The sequence below is a fragment of the Megascapheus bottae genome, chromosome 16 (genome assembly GCF_031878675.1).
Source record: "Megascapheus bottae isolate mThoBot1 chromosome 16, mThoBot2.hap1, whole genome shotgun sequence".
Lineage (NCBI taxonomy): Eukaryota > Metazoa > Chordata > Mammalia > Rodentia > Geomyidae > Megascapheus > Megascapheus bottae.
Genome location: NC_143524.1, coordinates 13628245 through 13647624, shown reverse-complemented (window position 1 = coordinate 13647624; position 19380 = coordinate 13628245). Strand labels below are relative to the sequence as shown.

Sequence of the window (19380 nt, the reverse complement as noted above, 5' to 3'; positions counted from 1 at the left end):
ACCCATCTAGTCCCCCTAAAGGTTCTACTTCCTTGTGGGCAAGAACTTCTAACCTGAGTTTTGGGGAGCCACAAGTATTCAGACCGTGGGACGCCCCCACCCCATCTCACCCTTTTGGTCTCAGAGTGTCTTTCACTCCCCTGTCCCTCCGGTTGACCATTTTTACCTCCTATCTTGTAGGAGGTAATTTTAAAAAGAAAACAAACTGGGGCCAGTGGCACCTCTCCTGCCTTTGTGATCTAATGAAGTTGGTATGGCCAGATGGCTGAACTGTGTGTGATTTAATAAAAGCCTGAGCAAGACATCGTGTGTGTGTGTGTGTGTGTGTGTGCTGAATCATGGGACCCTGTGGGAAAGCTTGTCCCATCCTTTCCAGGCCCCGGCTACCTGCAAGGGTCAATTAAGATGCATCATGGTACTGGCTGTCTCAGACCCAGTGCTGAGTACTGTCCATTGCTGGCCCCTTCCCCCATCTTACACAGGAGGGCACAGCTCAGAGGGGCTCATGGGATCCAGAAAGGGGCTTCAGTCTTCCACCTGACTACCCCCCCAGCCTCCTTTAGAGGACCAGCTGTCTACCAGGAGCTGGGCTAGGTTTTGTTCCTGTAAAGCCTCAGCCTGGAGTCAGGGCCAACCCTGGACCTTGTTCAAGCTAGTAGAAAACAGGATACCAACGAGGAACCCAGGGGGTGTGGAGCCAACACCATGCCCACCACCCCTACTGGGCAAACAAGACCACCCCCCCAGCCTGTCACAGCCAGGAAAAGCACGAATCCTTGTTTCAAGCCCCTAGTGTTTGGAGTGCTTTGTTACACAGCAGAAGATAAGTCACACTTCAGCCTACGTAAATGGGATGGCATTGTTGGAAGGGAAGTGGGGTGTCTTGGGGAGCTTCAAGATCAGAGACCATTCAGGAAGCCAGAGTCTTGTGGCCATCATAGCAGGAGTTCACCAGCCTCCAGCCAGCGCACCCCACTCTCAGGTAAACCTCCCCAGTTCCTAGAGGAGGATATGCTAGGGCTGCAGCCCAGGAAGCGCTTGCTCACTGGGGTGTTCCCAAAAAGTGGAGCTCAAGTGCAAAAGAAAATGGGGTGTGCGGAGTTGTGGTTTTCTTCTGGACTTTGTTTTAAAAACTTACATTCGGGGCCAGGAGTTTGGCCTCCTGGTAGAGTGCTTGCCTAGCATGCATGAAGACCTGGGTTCAATTCCTTGGTATCACATACATAGAAAAAGCTGAAAGTGGTGCTGTGGTTCAAGTGGTAGAGCTCTAGCCTTAAGAAAGCCCAAGGAAAGTGCTCAGGCCCTGAGTTCAAGCCAGGACTGGAAAAAAAAGAAAAAAAAACAAAACCTTACATTCATGTCCTCTCAACACTTGGTGTAACTAACAATTACTGGCTGGCTCTGTGGGTTGGGCTTCTGGGCAATGTCACCAGCTCTTTGTTTTGCTTTTGCCCCATGGGACAATCTCAGTGTAAGAACAATAATAATAGCAAGGTTTTCTGGTGCTTGTTTTGTTGGTATGTTGAGACAGGATCTTACTGTGAAGCCCAGACTGGTCTTAAATTATCACAAACCTCTTTGGGCCCTGATAGCTCATACCTACAATCCTAGCTGCTCAAGAGACTGAGATCTGAGGATCACCATTCAAAGCTAGGTGGGGCAGGAAAGTCATTGAGGTACCTATCTCCAATTAACTACCAGAACACCAGAGTGCAGCTGTGGTTCAAAGTATTAGAATGCTAACCCTGAGCAAAAAGAACTCAGGTGCAGCACCCAGGCCTTCAGTGCAAGCCCTAAGACCAACAACAACAAAAATCACAGGCCTCCTGCCTCAACCTCTTGTATGCTGGGATCATAGGCATGTACTACCATGCCCACCTCTGCCCTTCGACATTACTAGAAATATTTTCAGAGGACTTCATAGTTTAGAGAAGGTAAGTGAATTCTAGCCCATCGATTTCCTCCTAGATCATCAGGGGCTCAGATCATGTGACTAGCAGGTACAATGGCACAGAAAGTGGGTTCTGCACTGTGTAGCCACAGCTGGCTGTTTACCCAGAACTCCCTCTTCCTGGTCAGAGAGCTCCCATCCTGTTTAGGCATCAGATGACCTCTTGCCTCCTTGATGTCAGGCCCTGTCAACCCACAGGGTCATTTACTCTGTTTCTGGTTTTTAGTTGGTGTATACATGGAAATGTATGCAGTAAAGGTTTTCCTCGTGGCATTTCCATACCTGCAGAAAATGTACTTAGATTATATTTACGCCCCAGCCCCAGGATGGCTTGTGATTGGTCTAAATCCTGTCAGTAATCCTTTCTTACTGGTCTAAGCAAGGGCATGTATGTAATTCTGGCGGATGAGTAATAAGAGGAGGTAGCCTGGCATATTGTTCCTGAAGATTCTTTTCCCTTGCAAAGGAGAGTTTGATGGGGGTTAATGGATCTGCTGTAGCCATTTTGTTGTTATGAGGGATAGGTGAACAGAAAGATTCCAGGAAACAGGGTACCTGACCCAGGGCTTATGTCACTTAGCACTTTAATCTTCAGTTCCTTAATGCCCCACCCCAGGACCTTTGTGCATGCTGTTCCTTCTACCTATTATACCTACTACCTCTTCAGAGCTCAGCCCAAACCCTGTCAAATAGAAGCAAATCTAGACTTAGGGAGGTGCTTTAATTTGAAAAGCTATTGCATGAGGATTGGAGTTAATAATACTGTGCTTGTAAATTGCTAAGAGAGTAGATCTTAAATATTCCTACCACAAATAAAAAAGGTAACTAGATGAGGTGATGTGTAGGTTAATTGGGTAGATGTGGTAATCATTTCACAACATGCTCATAAATCAAAACCACACTATATAGTTTATGAAATGTATATTTCCTAATTATACTTCAATCAATTTGCAAGCAGAAGGGAGGGGGGAGAGAAGGAAGGAGGGAGGGAGAGGGGAAGGGAGGGAGGGAGGGGCAGTAGAAGACCACTTTGCCATTGAGCATTTACCCAATGTTAGATAGCATAGGACAGCAGTCCCTTGATTCAGCTTTGTGTGTGTGTGTGTGCACGCACACCCTAGCTGTAGGGCTTAAATTCAAGGCCTGGGCACTGCCCCTGAGCATTTCTTCTCAAGGCTGGCACTCAACCACTTGAGCCACAGCTCAACTTCCGGTGTTTTGGTGCTTAGTTGAAGAGAAAATTCTCACAGACTTTCAGCTCAGGCTGGCTTTGAATCATGATCCTGAGATCTCAGCTCCCACCAACCCCCCCCCCCACCGCATCCCCGGCTGGGCTAGGATAATTTGGTCTGAGCCACCAGCACCCAGCTGTTGACTTACCTCAATGCCATGAAAAGCCACTGATAAACACAAATGGGTGGGGGGAGGGGGCTGTTGTGCAGAGACTATTCAAGAGTAAGCCTCCTTTAAAAAAAAAAAAAAAGAATATTTTTTTTGAAAACAGGAGGAGTACATTCCCAAATAACGATTAAAAAGGCATACTGTTCTGTGCTACCCACTGTGCAGGGAGGCATGTGCTGAGGTTTTCCTTGCCTGGCCACACACCACATTGGATTTCACCAGCATCACCGGCTATGACACCAGGAAGTGACAGGGACTTTTTTTTTATAACCCTGGGAATTGCCATTGTATTCCATTGAGGAGCCAAAAAGCGGCCCCCTTTCTGAGGCAGTAACCATCTTGCTGTTTATATAAACTATGAGTGACCTAAAAGCACACATAAATTAAAGAAACAGAATTAAAGAAACAGGAACTGACCTGTCTGTGTTAAAATTAACCAATTTCGGTAAATTCCAGGGGCAGCATTTGTTTTCTAAGCCATAAAACTACCCTCAAGACAGCTAATTAGGACTCAACCAGCTGCCCTGGAATGTCCCTAACCCCTACCTTATCTTACTCAAACACCTAGTTGCTGTAAATCTGTGGTCTTTGCCTTTATAAGGCCTGTAAAATTTCAGCTCGGGGCTTCCTCCTAAGCTCCGCTGGGTCTGGGTGTAGACGAGGCCCCACGCTGCAGCTCACCTGAATAAAGCCTTGCTTTTGCATTGCGGAACGTCTGGCTCTCGGTGGTCTTCTTGGTGGTGGTCGTGCAGTGTAGGCATTACACCATGAGATCCACGTGTCACTTTATTACCCAGCCCCAGAAAGAATGAAGTGCTGGCGCATGCTACATGCTAAGTGGAAGAATCAGACCCCAACGAACAAATATTCCATAATCCCACTTGTGTGGGTGATCTAGACCTGGCAAACTCCTAGCGGCAGGACCAGTATTGAGCACGGCTAGGTCAGTGGATACAGAGTTACTCTAGATAGGGTGATAAAAATTGTCCAGGAGGGCTGGGAGTTTGGCCTAGTGGTTAAAGTGCTTGCCTAGCATGCATGAAGACCCAGGTTCGATTCCTCGGTACCACATACATAGAAAAAAGCCAGAAGTGGTGCTGAGGCTCAAGTGGTAGAGCTCTAGCCTTGAGAAAGTCCAAGGACAGTGCTCAGGCCCTGAGCTCAAGCCCAGGACTGGCAAAAAAAAAAAAAATTGTCCAGGAATGGAGAATGACAACGGTCACACAAAACACGGATCCTCCTTACTGCCTCTGAGTCATATGCTCTAACATGGTCAATTAGAGGATGACAAGAGCTGTTTCTTTTTTGGTTATTTACACTGCACATTAACTTGGTGGTTATTAACTTTACATGGTGAATGTATGTGTATATAAATGTTTTCTGGCATCTTTCATTAGACTCATCCATGTCGCCACCTATGCCTATACGTTGTTCGTTTTTACTGCTGTGTAGTGGTCCTTTGCTTAGCTCTACCATCATTTGTCTGTATAGTTTACTTGTATGGACATTTGAGTTGCTTCTGGTTTAAAAATTTCGTTAATACTCCTGTGACCATTCCTGTACATCTTCTCATGCACATGAGCACAGATTTCTTTTGCTGTTCAATGAATAAAGTCCACGGACAACAGGGTGAATGCAAAGCACTTTACTTAGTAGTTTCTCAATGAAAGGCTGGTGCTCTGCTAATGGTCTCTATTTATGAATGGAGGGGTGTATAATACCCTATGCTACACTCTGATTGGTTGTTCCTATGCACATAAAGCATAGGACAACTGACCAATCAGGTAAGACCTGCTGAGCTGCAGACCTGAAACTCTTTCCTATCAGGTCTATTCCTTTATTTCCTCCTCCACTCCCCAGCTAAGACTGTGCAGACCTAGGAAGAATGGAGAAGAGACATTCTATTCTCTGGGACTGAGGTTTTGAAACAAACATACATTTTTCTGCTGTCTGATCTCAGGTCACCAAGCCAGCAATCAATGTCCTCCACTGCAAGAAGTTCTCTTGGGGCTTTAGCCCTTAATTACTCTACCAACTCTTTAAACTTTTTAACGACATCTGCCCATTCAGTATGTGCTAGAAGCAAACTTGGTTTTTATGTGTACCATCCATAAAGCACTGGATTCTCAATTTGTACCTATCTGGCACTGGTGGCTCATGCCTGCAATCCTAGCTACTTGGGAGACTGAGATCTGAGAATCATAGTTCAAACTTAGCTCAGGCAGAAAAGTCCCATCTCTAAATGACCTAGTAGAAAGCCAAAATTGGAGACATAGCTCAAGTGGTAAAGCACTAGTCATGAACAATCAAACCCAGCGAGTGCAAGGCCTCAAGTTCAAACCACAGTTTCGGGGAGAAAAAAAAGATAGAAAAAAGAAATTATTACTGTTACAAGTATTTTCTTCCAGCTTGAAGTTTACTTTTCACCTTCTTACTGATTTTTTAAATAACAAATATGCTAACAAAAGGTGCATGGTATCCTTAACAGGTGGCTATTAGATCCAAACAGTACAAGAGCGAGGACTCAATATTTGTGTACCCAATGCTATGGACATGGTATTAGAAATATAAACACAACCGCATAAACATAAAAACCTATGACTCTATAGACATAATGTTTTATTAAGTAGATTAATATGTATCTATGACATATAAACCCTCAGCCTAATTTTAATTATGTACTAAAATCTAAGTGCCAGTGATTGTATGTAGAGATTCCCTTTTGGAATACTTGTTTGTTAAATATGTCATTTGAAATATGATGTAAAAATCAATGTTAATAAATTCTTTAAATAAAAAAAAACAAATACTCTTAATCCTAATACAACTTATCAGTGTTTTCTTTGTGACTATCTTTTCATGTTTGGGATGAGAAATCTTTGCACTTAAGGTGATGAAGAAATTCACCTATGCTATTTATCTTTCACATTAAGCAAATACCGTGCCTGGCTCTGACTTGTGTGTAGGTGGGAGATGGAGCCAAATCTTACATTTTTTACATTGGGAAATCTGAATGACCTATTGCTAACTTTCCCCTTCTCTCTACAAAGACATATTTGTCATGAGTGAGATGCTCAGATTTCTGCAGTCTGAATTCCGTCTTATTCCAATTCTATCTATACCTGTACTCCTTATTCTCACCCTTATTTCGGAGAATGATACAGCCCATGCTTTCAAAAAGCTTCTCAATCTGAATAATTCAAAAGAAACACATGTTTAAGCCAAAGCAGGCTTTGGGTGTAGACTTGGGAAACCGACCTGGGCCCTGCACAAAGGACTGCACTGGAGCTGCCGCTTCCCTGTGTCACCACCAGAGGGCGCGGGTAGCTGACCCTGGCAAGGGAAGGCCCTCTGCACAACACTACCTCACTCATCAAATGTCTACAAAGCACAAGCCAGACCAATGCAGAAGGTTGACTGATCCAGGACCTTCACACACACACACACACACACACACACACACACACACACACACACACACACGACAAAATGGGACTTACCTGTCTTCTTTAGGGAAGAAAGTCCCTATCCACTTCCTGGCTTATCTGTCTCATCCATAATCCTTCCTTGGGCCTTTCACTGTCTAATGTGAGTTGTTTCCTTCTACCTGTAGTAGAAATTCTCATGACAACCTCTTTTCAGAGGTGCTTGTAAATATGAAGTCACCAGTTCTGATTTTCCTCAAAGAGAAATAGCACAAGCCAAAGCTACTTCATACCTGTAATCCCAGCACTCTGGAGGCTGACATGGGAGAATCACAGTCCTGGCCAGCTTGGGCTACATAGTGACAGCACGGGGAAGGAAGGGAGGAAAGAGGGGGGGAGGGAAGGGAGCAGGGGGATAACACCGTAGTACCTGATGGTTTCAACTCTTTCAACAATAATCAATATTTGACTTCCATATTTCTTCTAATCTTTTTAAAGGGTCAAATCCCAAAGTGGATTTTGCACAGCAGTATTCTATCTGGTGCTAGATTCACTTCCGGCTTCTTTAGTGTTACAATGCTACTAAGCCTAAACAATCAGCATTCAATGAATGAATTCATCTTTATCTGCTTAGTGATAAGCAGGCAGAACAAAGACAACACACAGCAATATGAAATGTGCTCAGCATGTGAGGCTCCAGAGCAGGAGGGCTGTTTGTTTTGATGCAGACCAAGTTCAGACGCTAACGTGGGGACAGGAAACCACTAACTGATGAGGTTTGGGGAGACTGACTGCTTGTCTTAGTTCTTTATTAGTGGTGTAATTTTGAGGACATAAAAAGATAAGTACAGCCTTTTAATCACTCAGTCATTTATGGTACTACAAATTGCATGTGTACGATTAGGGCTAGGTATTACATACAAGAGAGCAAAATTGGAGAAGGAAAGAAGAAGGAAGGAAGGAAGGAGTTAACTCCTTACCCAAGGTCATACAGCAGAAAGCATATGAATTTGAGACCCTGCTCTATATTTGCTCCTTAGCAGGTGTACACCTTGCAGAGCAAAAAGAAGTAGAAGAAGAGAAATTATAGTACTTCAAAAGAAAATAAAGGGAGATGGCATTGATTCATTCTACTTCCGATTCAAAAATAAGCTTAGGTGTAGGGACTGAGCTAGACCTTAGAGTCCCTGGCAATCAGAAACTCTGGTCTCTTTCATTCAAATAATCTTTCAGTGTTAGGTGCCAAGCTCTGGGCTGGACCTTGAATAAAACAAGTGTAAATAAGCCATGGTCCCTGTGCTGAGGGAGAATGGAAGGAATTATCTAATACCAAGTTTATAATCTCATGGGACAGATGAACAATGAAGCACATGGGGTGCAGAGGTTTACAAAATGAGATGGGCCCAGATGGTGACACACACACTGAGCAATGACACAGGATTACTAGAAGTTAGGAAGGGATTGGGGTAGGCCATGTGACCTGTGCTAAGGGAACAGCTGTACACAGCCCAGGAAGGGACAGAAAGCCTAGGATTGCCACTGACGCTTGATTTAGAGGGGTGTCAATTAATGCCACTAACTTGCTGACTATAAATCCCTTCATTGCTCATTCCCAAGTCCTGAAAGAATTGTAAATATGGAATCAACATTGGGTCAGTTGAAAGAGATTGTCTTCTACTCAGTAAGGCCAGCACTGCTGCCAAAATCCTTGACACCTTGCTGCTAAAATGAACATTCAATCAGTCAATCAGCAAGCCCTGTGCTAAACTCCAGAAGAATGGAGAAAAGAGGTAGGGTAATAGTACCCACCCTTGTTTCTTCAATTCATGTGGAATTCAGCCCAGAGCTTTTGCACAAAAGTGCCATTAAGTCACTAATCACAGGTGGAAAGCAAACTCACCTGATTTTTTAATTACCCATCCCCACCTCCACATTTCATACCAGCTTGCAAATCTTCTGATGCACTAGTAAATAAGGACATGCCTGTCTTCCTTAAACCCTGCCACTTGTAAAATGCTGAGGATCTTAGCGCACATAGAGGGTTACAGCAAATGCAAACTTAGTTTGTGTGTATGGCAGCCCTGTGATTTAAACTCAGGGCCTAGGTACTGTCCCTGAGCTTTTTCGTTTAAGGTTAGCAGCTTGCTACTTGGAACTATATCTCCATTTCTGGCTTTTGGGTAGTTCATTGGAGACCAGGGTCTCATGGACTTTCCTGTCCGGATGGCTTTGAACCATGGTCCTCAGATTTCAGCCTCCTGAGTAACTAGAATTACAGGTGTAAGCTACCTGTGCCCAGCAAATGCAAGCCTGTATGTATATGTATCTGTGTGTGTATGTTGATACTAGGGCTTGAACTCAGGGCTTTGCACTCAGGGCCCTACACTCTTGGATAGCTTTTTCACTCAAGACTGGAGCCATTTTGGGGTGTTTGCTGGTTAATTGCAGATACAAGTCCCATGAACTTTCTCCTGCCCGGGCTGACTTGAAACCATGACCCTGAGATTTCAGTCTCCTGACTAGTTAGGATAACAGGTGTAAGCCACCAGCATCTAAATGAAAAAAAAAAAACAGAGGCTTTGGAATCAGAAGAATCTGTGTGGGATCCTCCTATTCGTTTTATGATATGAGGAGTGAAATCATTAGTTGGCAATCTCACTGGGGTTTGTGAATGAAACTACTTTCGTTCACAAGGCAGGTTAAGAAACCATCCTGTTCTCTGGCATATAAAATGGGCTTAGTGAAGCGCAGGCTGAGTGGGTGGCTGCCGACAACCATGGGGGAGGGGAAGATACAGAACGCAGACTGTCAGTTCTCTAAGTCATTGGCTGCAGTCACAGCAACCCTGCCCAGCTGACTCCAGGCTCCGAGCAGGATGCGTGTAAGGGATCCGCCGTCCCCAGCCTCTGCCCACGCCGAGAGCGCCCGAGAGCGCCCGCCTGCGTCACTCGGCCCCAGCAAAACCCGGCCTGGGGACACATGGTGGGAACGTGAGTGGGCGGAGCCGGAGCCGGAGCCATTGGGCCAATCACCGGGCTGGAGACCCTCAGCCAATGAGAGAGGGTCTACGGCACCCTGGAGGCGGGGCTATGTGGAGGAGTGGCGGCGTCATAGGTCACTGGGCGGGTTGTGGGCGGGGCTCGAGGCGCCGACAAGAGCGGAGCGGCGGCGGCCCGGCGCAGTCTGGACGGCGATGGCGGCTGCGGTGGTGACAGCGGCGGTCCCGGCGCCACCGAGCGCAGCGGATGGCGCGTCGTCGGTGCACTGGTTCCGTAAAGGCTTGAGGCTCCACGACAACCCGGCGCTGCTGGCAGCCGTGCGCGGGGCTCGCTGCGTGCGCTGCGTTTATATCCTCGACCCGTGGTTCGCGGCCTCCTCGTCGGTGGGGATCAACCGGTGGAGGTGAGGAGACCCGTGAGGTCGGTGGCCGGGGAGGGGCGGCGGGAAGTGGGGAGGGTGCGGAGGAGGGGCAGCCCCGCGCCTCGTACACCAGACTCGGGGGGGCGGGGCAGAGACCAGGAAATGGTTAGTCACGGCCCTGGCGCCCGCCCGCGGTGGACCAGGCCTCCCTCGCCCCGCGTTTTCTGTCCCCTCCACTCGCCGGGGCCGGAGATCTCGGTGTTCCGACAGCGCGATCCGGTGTGCGGACCTCCCAAGCCTGGCAGATGTGAAGTCGACGAGCGCTAGGACTTGCAGCCCGCCAGGGGCGGGACAGAATGGGGAATCCCCTGATCTTGGGCTCTTGACGGACGTGCTTGGGGAGGGCCAGGTGTGAGGGGAGGGGATGGCTCCCAATCGGAAATTCATTGCTGGGCCCCTGAAGGTCACCCCTGATCTGTTTAGATCCACCTTTTCCCTCGCCGTGGCTTCCCTCCCCTCCCACCCATGCTTCTGGGGGTGTCTGGCTTAGCATTAGGTAATTCCCTCCCCCCCACACTCCTCTCCCCTCCCCTCCTAGAGCATCTTTGGGTTGCAGTACTTGAACAATCCATAACCCATTGTAGACAATCTCTTCAGCAGCTTGGACTTTACCTGAAAACTTTTATTATTTTAAATAATTGTACCAGGGGGTTCAGTTCAACAAGTCAATTTATGAATACAATGCATTTTATCGATGTCACCCCCTTCCAATATTACTCCCCATAGGAAAATTTTAAAGGAAGCCAAAATGTCCCATGCCCCTCCCCCTTTTCTCTTTATTCTCATGCGATAATTTTTTTTAATTGTTATTATAAAGGTGATGTACATTTTGTAAGTCTGGCTAATACTCTACCCTTCAGCCATATTGCCACTTCCAGCTTTTTCTCTGAGTGGTACCGAGGAATTGAACCCAGGGCTTCATGCATGCTGGGCAGGCACTCTACCATTAGGCCACACTCCTGGCCCCTCGTTAGATGATTTTTAAAGGATGATGAGGCCATTGTAGCTTAGGTTTTCATAAACTGTGTGGTCAGGGTAAGGAGCAGGAATGCCATGATAGCAGAGGCTCCTCTCTTCCTGACTCCCAGGAAGTAATTCATGGAAAGATGGAATAGATTGGCTGTTGGTGTGTTCTCTCTGTAACCAATATTCAGAAGCACAGAGTCTGGATACATCATGTACCCATCACTCTCAAAGGCTCAGCAGTAGTGCCTGGTTTGTTTGCATTGTTCTGAGGGCTGTTTGCTCTCAGTCTTGTTGCACAGATGGGCAGGCTGATTCCCAGGATACAGTGCCTCTCAACATGCCATTCGTTTCCACAGTGTGTACCCTGCCAGGAAAGTGAGCGCTCCTAGCAGCAGGTCTATTAAATGCCCCCTCCTGCCACCTTTCTGTAGAGGGAACAACTAAAGATAGCCCTAGACAGAGGCTACCCACACAGTTTTCAGGCTGCTCTGTGGCTGCCTTGCTCCAGTTTCTATAGATTGGAGGTTGGGGTTGACAGTCTCAAATGACCATCTCAGTGTGGACATTAAACCAGGTCTCAGACTTTGTCCCTCTCTTGGTGGCAGGGTGCCAGTGTAAACAGAGCCAATAGAATGTGGCTATCAGCTGTCTGCTTTGTCATGAAGGTGCTGCTTTTATTGGGCTTGGGGGAGCATTGCATAGGGATTGCCTGTTCCTTTGTGATAGAGGAGAGTCCAAATCAACAACAAAAATGCTTGCTCATTAGACTCCAATTTACTAGGATCAAGGTGTTTCTGGACTTTTATGGGTCACCTTTCTGCAGTTGTGCTTTGGAGAGCAAAGAAGAAACAAGGAATGGTGACAGTTCAGGTGCCTGGATTAAATCCCTGAAGTCCAAGGCTGTGTTGGAATGCAAATAGTGGAGGGGTGATTATTTAGTGAGAGCCTAGTATGTGCCAAGCACTGCTGTAGGTGCCGCAGTGATAAAGCACTTGCATGTCAGTATTCCAGATCCAGAACCTGCATTTTACTGAAGAGAGAACATGTAAACAACCATAATGCAGCAGGAGAAAGTAAAATGGGTGCCTCCACCTCCCTGCCCAGGGAATCACCTAAGGATCTTGAGAAGACACACAGGCCCCTCCCGCATTTCTGATTGAGTGGTTCTGTTCTGGGCTCCTTGCTGCTGAGCTTCGGAAGCACTGGTCTAGGGAGCTACTGAGCTAAGCCAAGCCTAGCAACCTGGAAGTATGTGGCCACAGCATCCTGGCAGGAAGTCTTGTTGGCTTTGGCATTCAGGAGAAAGAGGTGAAATAACACAAAATAGGTGGAATATGGGGATTGCTCCTAGGCCTGGCCACAGACTCATCCCGCCTGCCTCTGTTCTTCTGCCCCCAGGTGTATTAAGAGCAGAATTGCCTGCTGCTTTGTGCACAGGGCTGGCTGTGGGTGGAGAGTAAGGGCTCCAGCCAGCTGCACCCTGTGTAACTACAATATATGTAATATTCTGTGACTATTCTGGATCCTGGGAGTGGTCTGGAGAATTTTTACTTGTGCCACCAGCTAATGGCTGAAACAGCTTCTCTAGGGAGGTGGGGATCCATCTTCCAGAAGTGAGGGGAATCAAAATCTGTCATCTCTGTAACCCTCCCAAGCATCCTACACTAACTGTGGCACAGTGAGGTTGTTCTTGTGTTTTTTGTTTCTTTCTTTTTTTTTTTTTGCAGATGGAATCATCAATAAAATAATATGGTTGGCATTGTCTAAAAGCCTCTTTTGGCATTTATTGGCATAAAGGCTAGCATTCTCCTTCCTTGGTAATAGAGGAACATTCATGGACTAATTATAGCTCTGAACCCCAAGAATGGTTTTCAGCTATCAGCTGGCTAAGCACTCTGCCTTTTCCCCCATGCGCTCCTGGCCCATTCTTGCCACATCTGGAAGGAGGTCAGGCAGCAAGAACTGAAACAAAGGAAAGATGCAAGCAACCTCTAGATTTTAAAGTGGATACTCAAAAAGAGGCCTTTGCAGCTTTTTTTTTTTCTGGTCATGGGACTTGAACTCTGGGCCCAGGCGTTGTCCCTGAGCTCTTCAGCTCAAGGCTACCGCCCTATCCCTTGAGCCACAGCATCACTTCTGGTTTTCTAGTGGTTAATTGGAGATAAGAGTCTCATGGACTTTAGTTCCAGGGCTGGCTTTGAACCATGATCCTCAGATCTCAGCCTCATGAGTAGCTAGGATTACAGGCATGAGCCACTGTGTCTGGTCCCTTGTAGCTTTTAGTTTCCTTTCTCTCCCTATATCAAGCTAGACAAATGCTTGCAACCATTCTCCAACAATCTTTGTTGGTTCCTAGCTCTATATTGCACCTCTTGCAGGAATTTCCAGGACAGAGGGCATTAGTAAAACAAAATATGTTCTCTCTTAGCTCATTTCTCTCAGAAGTGGTAAATGAGGTAAACTGGGAAATCCTGAGTGTGCCTCTCCCCAAATGCTGGGAGCTAAACACTGCTGGAAAGGGGCAAGGCTTCCTTGGAACTTGGTCGACTAGAAGGACTCCAGTCTCTTGATGGGGAAATTTGCATTTCTCCCAGCTATTCACTGTGATACCCAAGCAGGGCACTATAGTATTCTACAGCCAGGGATAGCTCCATTTGCTCAAGAGGGAAGAAAACCTTTATGTTTTTCTTTGAAATTAGAAAAATGTGTTTTAGCCAGGCGCAGTGACTCATGCCTTTAATCCTAGCTACTCAGGAGGCTGAGATTTGAGGATCACGGTTCAAAGCCAGCCTGGACACTAACGGCCGTGAGACTATTATGTCCAATTAACCACTAGAAAACTGGAAGTGGTTCTGTAGCTCCAGGGGTATGGCGGTAGCCTTGAGCTTTTCTGAAAAGCTCAAGGACAATGCCCAGGCCTGGAGTCCAAACCCCATGACCAACAAAAAAAGAAAGCAAGGAAGGAAGGAAAAGAAAAATGTGTTTTCATCTGAATGAAACTTAGAAAGTGATCCCATGCAACACATTGTGAATGACTTTTTCATGGAACTTAAGCTCTCTTAATTACTTAGAAGTTAACTTCTATTAATATCCTATGTTGCCACTCTATGCCAGCTAATGGTATCACCACTATGGTCAGGTAACCTTGGCTTGAAGCAGAAGAACTTGGTCAAGGATGATCAGGACCCAAAAGAAGAATTCACTGTCATTCTTCCTCTTCTCATTAATAACAAATAAAACATTTCACAACAGAGAATCTGCTGCCCCTCAAATAGGTATTCCCTAGGCATAAGAATGCAACCAGAAGATCTGCTTTTTTATTATTATTATTTTATTTTAAAGGGCTAGCCTTATGGAGTTCCTGAATTACAGAACCCTTTCTGTGTTTTTGGAAATCTGCCTCTGGCTCTGTGGGCCTTACATAATGCAATCCCATTGCACTTGTTGTCCCATCCAAAGGGTGAGCTTTAACTGTTCACATAGGACCACGCGGCCTGAATTTTGGCCTTGTGAGCTCAGCTTAGAGCTGCTAAGGGTGAGGTGCCAGGCCTCTCCACTCCCCACCAATACCCAGGCTGTTTTCTTTTGGAGTGTCTTGCACGCGAGTGCAGAAGACCTGGCTATGTGTGGTAGAGGCTTAAGGGAGGATAGAGGAAGGCCTAGGGGGTTTCTTTCTCTTTGAGGGTTGAATGCCTGTGCCTGCCCCAGTAGCAGGTCTGTTCAGTTCAGGTGCTGTGCAGCAGTGTTACTGGTAGGCTTGAAATGTGATGCTGGAGTGATGCCTCTCATTCTCAGGCTGTCTGGAGACTGACACTGTCCGTGAGGCCTTCTCAGATCTCTGTCCTATGGCTAGCAGGGTATGCTGAGCACTGTTGCCTGGAGCAACCCTGCAGCATTTGACTCTGGAGGGAAGTTAGACGAGCCCAAAGAAAAGGCAGAAACCAAGATGGGGCTCATGGTGGGGCAGGGCAGGGGAGGCATGCATGCATGCATGCTCAACTAAAACAGATGTGAAAGAAACAAGGTATTTTCCAGAGCAGTCCAGGCAACCATGCTAAACTTCAGGTTCTTGTGATGGAGGTCTGGGATTCTGCATTCCAGCAAGCTCCTGGGTGATTCACAGCCCACAGCCCACAGCACCATGCTGAGGCTCAGATCACACTCCAAGGAGAAAAGAACTGGCAGCAGAGATGTTGATTGGCCTTTGAGTTGGGCTCACCTGGTACCACTCCCTAACTCCTGAGGCCCGGGGTGGCAACACCACTTCACTACTTACTACTCAGAAGCCGCAGATCCTCGTAGCAAAGAATCCACACACTGATATCTGCCCTAGGTTTGAATTCTGGCCAGTTAATAGATAAGTGATGCCAGTGAGTACTTAACCTCTGCATCCGTAGAATGAGAATAATAGCACCCGTTTCATAGGGCTGCTTCCAGAAAAAATGAAGTATGGGCACCATTGGCTCCTGCCTGTCATCCAGTTACTGGAGAGGCTGAGAACTGATGGTCGCAGTTTGAAGCCAGCCTGGGTAGGGAAGTCCACAAGACTCTTATCTCTAATTAGGCACCAGAACAGCCAGAAGTGGAGCTGTGGCTCAAGTGGTAGAGTATTAACCTTGAGCAACAAAGCTCAGGGTCAATGTCCAGGCCCTGAGTTCAAGCCCTAGGACGGGCACCCAAAAGCAAGCAAGCAAGAAAGAAAGAGAGCGAAAGGGAAAGAAGGAAGGAAGGAAGGAAAGAAGGAAGGAAGAAAGGAAGGAAGGAAGAGAGAAAAGAGGTAACTTTGTAAAACAAGAAGATGAGTGGATGAGTGTCTGGTTCTCTGTGAATGTGCCTTAAATGTGAATTATTGCCATTATTATCATTAGCATTGCTTGTTGCTGGATTGAGCTTCCTGCCTTAGCCATAGAGGTCTCCAGTCAAAGAGAAAGCCTCTCAGATCGTAGATAGGTAGATAAGTAGATAGACAGACAGACAGACAGACAGATAGATAGATAGATATAGATATAGATATTTGTGTGTGTGTGTGTGTGTGTCATAGGGCTTGAACTCTGGGCGTGGGTACTGTCCCTGTGCTCTTCAGCTCAAGGCTACCACCCTACCCTTTGAGTCACAACCCCACTTCCCATTTTCTAGTGTTTAATTGGGAATAAGAGTCTCACTTCTTTAGTGCCCAGGCTGGCTTTGAACTCCGATCCTAAGATCTCAGCCTCCTGAGTAGCTAGGATTACAAGCGTGAGTCACTCCACCCGGCTTTCAGATCTGTATTTTAAAATACCAACAGAAATTCTACGTTCAGTAAATGAGGCCTAAAAATAGAGTTCTATAGAAGGAAGATTGCAACGTTCTAGAACCTAGATTTCATTTCAGCCTTAGTTATGACTAGACATGGAACTCTTGTGCAGCCTTGTAGACTGTGAGAAAAGAGACAACCCCCTCCCCCCCACACACATACACACTGAAATGCACACTGGGGGACATTTCTGGGATGGAGAGCCCTCTGTCATAGTGCTGTGGCATTTTATTGTCACTTATCTTAGTTGCTGTATCAGCAGGGCCAGGTGTCAGGTGATTTCAGAAGGCTGGGATTATTAGTAAGAGTCTATCTTTGTTTCCTTTGGGGAAGATCATTGAGGCACAGGGGAGGCCAGTGTAAGTGTGGTGTGTGCAGATCATGCAGCATTCAGAGCCTGTCAGCTTTTCAAAAACAAATTCATGCAGGCAGAGCTTTTGGTTTACTCACAGCAGCTTTCAACCTGTCAGTCTCCCAATCCCGCCCTTCACAAGCTCCCTGCATTCTCTTTTGCTAACACAGTGTACTGGGCTGGGCCCAGGGCCCCCTCTCCACCCCCCCCTCCACCCTCCCCCACACCCAGCTGCTGGAATGTGGGCCTGCCACATGGTGTTCTGTTGTGTACGTCAGCCGTGGGGGCTGGCACTGTTGGCAGCCTGGGAGCACATGCTGCTTCCTGCAGTCAGGGAATGCGACATGCTGCAGAGGAGGCAGTGAACCTCATTGTGCCCAAAACAAAATGCAGTACCTCCTTACTGTTGATAGGAAGAAAGGGTGCTGGGAATGAGGAACAGAGGCAGTGGGGTGGGGAGCAGGCTCTTTGAGGGAATCATGGCAGGGACAGCTCCAATCTTGAAGGAAATGAAAATGTGGTGGGCCACCTGTGTGAGCCGTGCCCGTCAGAGCTGTAGTCTCAGCCCTAGAGCAGTGCTGGCATGCCACTAGAGTTTGTAGAAGTGGTACATGGAGATGGAAAAAAGCCTGGGTTTCCAGGTCTGACCCTCATAGGTTCTTATGCCAGCTTTGTCTCTTTTAAGTAAATTCCTTTTTTCTTTCTCAGTTTCTTCATCTATAAAAATATGGAGATAGTGGGCTGAGAGTTTGGCCTAGTGGTAGAGTGCTTGCTTAGCATGCATGAAGACCCAAGTTGGATTCCTCAGTACCACATACATAGAAAAAAGCCAGAAGTGGTGCTGAGGCTCAAGTGGTAGAGCTCTAGCCTTGAGAAAGTCCAAGGACAGTGCTCAGGCCCTGAGCTCAAGCCCAGGACTGGCAAAAAATAATATATATATATATATATATATATATATATATATACACACACATACATATGGAGATAGTTTGCCTTCTTTCAGAATATATTGATAGAATTAAATGAGGAAGGGCAGGAAGTTTGTGCTTGGCTAGCATGCACAGAGACCTGGGTTCAATTCCTTGGTACCACATTCATAGAAAAAATGCCAGAAATGGTGCTGTGGCTCAAGTGATAGAGTTCTAGCCTTGAGAAAGTCCAAGGACTGAGCTCAAACCCCAGGACTGGCCAAAAAAAAAAACAACCCAAAAAAACAATTAAGTGAGGAAATGCACTTAAAAAGCAAAGCAGAGGGCCTGGAGTATGGCCTAATGGTAGAGTGCTCGACTACATACACAAAGCCCTGGGTTGGATTCCTTGGTACCACATACACAGAAAAAGCCGGAAGTAGTACTATGGCTCAGGAGGTAGAGTGCTAGCCTTGAGAAAACCCAAGGACAGTACCTAGGTCCTGAGTTCAAACCCCAGGACTGGCAAAACAAACAAATAAACACGTAACAGAGCTGGGTACCAGTGGCTCAATCCTGCAATTTTAGCTACTCAGAAAGCTGAGATCTGAGGAAAGTCCATAACATTCTTTTTCTCCAGTTGACCACCAGAAAAGCTGAAAATAGACCTGTGGTTCAAAATGGTAGAGTCCTAGCTGTAAGCAGAAGAGCTTAGGGACAGCAACCAGGAGTTGAATTCAAGCCCCAGGACTGGCACCACCCCCCCAAAAAAAAATAGAGCATGGCAGATGCACAGTGAAATTGATGACCTTGGTTGCCTCTGAGGAGGAAAGAATAGAGGACACCTTGCTGTGTACCCTTTTATCACTGGAATTTTGAACCACATGAATAGTTACCATGTTAACATGTTTATTTAAGTTCAAAGTAAGATTTTAGCAAAGCTGTGTCTTTCCCCTGGTTACCCTTCTCCTGAGTCTGTACTCTCTCCTTCCCCGACCTGCATTGTAGGTATGTCCAGAAGCATCTTCCAAGGCCCTTGTCCCTGACTGGATACGAGCCTGGCTACTAGAGTAGTAGGGAAGAAACCACCTTGAAACACAGGGATGGTACCCTAGAACTCACCTTAGGCAGGTGGGGGGCTCATTAAACAGATGTGTAGCCCAAATCACAAAGGCAGAAAAGCCAGTTGGTTGTGGGATGAGATTGGTGGTGTTCCTTACTGCTTCTGTGCACAGTCCATAGCGGGCATGTCGCCTTTCCTCCTCTAGTTCTCACAATGATGTGGTGCCAGCCGGGTACAGTACCTGAGGCTCCAGGAAATGAGAGCTTATGTCTAATTACTTAGAAACACAGCTATGGGGGGCCGGAAGTTTGGCCTAGTAGGGTAGAGTGCTTGCCTAGCATGCATAAAGACCCAGTTCGATTCCTCGGTACCATATACATAGAAAAAAAGCAGGAAGTGGCTCAAGTGGTAGAGCTCTAGCCTTGAGAAAGTTTAAGGATAGTACTCAGGCCCTGAGCTCAAGCCCAGGACTGGCAGAAAGAGAGAGAGAGAAAGGGGGGGGGGGCTGTGGGGCTGGAAAGGTGGCCTAGTGTTAGACAAGCCTGGTGGGCATGTCATGCCTGACATGCATGAAGCCCCTGGGGTGGATTCCTTAGTACCA

The 19380-nt window shown here is 46.8% G+C and overlaps 1 protein-coding gene across 2 annotated transcripts in view; it reads left to right on the top strand.

Moving 5' to 3' along the window:
* The first annotated feature begins 9970 nt into the window (after positions 1 to 9970).
* Positions 9971 to 19380, top strand: part of Cry2 (cryptochrome circadian regulator 2) — a 31496-nt gene continuing 22086 nt past the window's right edge. For both annotated transcript variants that reach the window (XM_090347845.1, XM_090347846.1), the window contains exon 1: positions 9971 to 10179. In XM_090347845.1, the coding sequence (XP_090203971.1) occupies positions 9971 to 10179 (209 nt within the window). The remainder of the gene's footprint in view (positions 10180 to 19380) is intronic.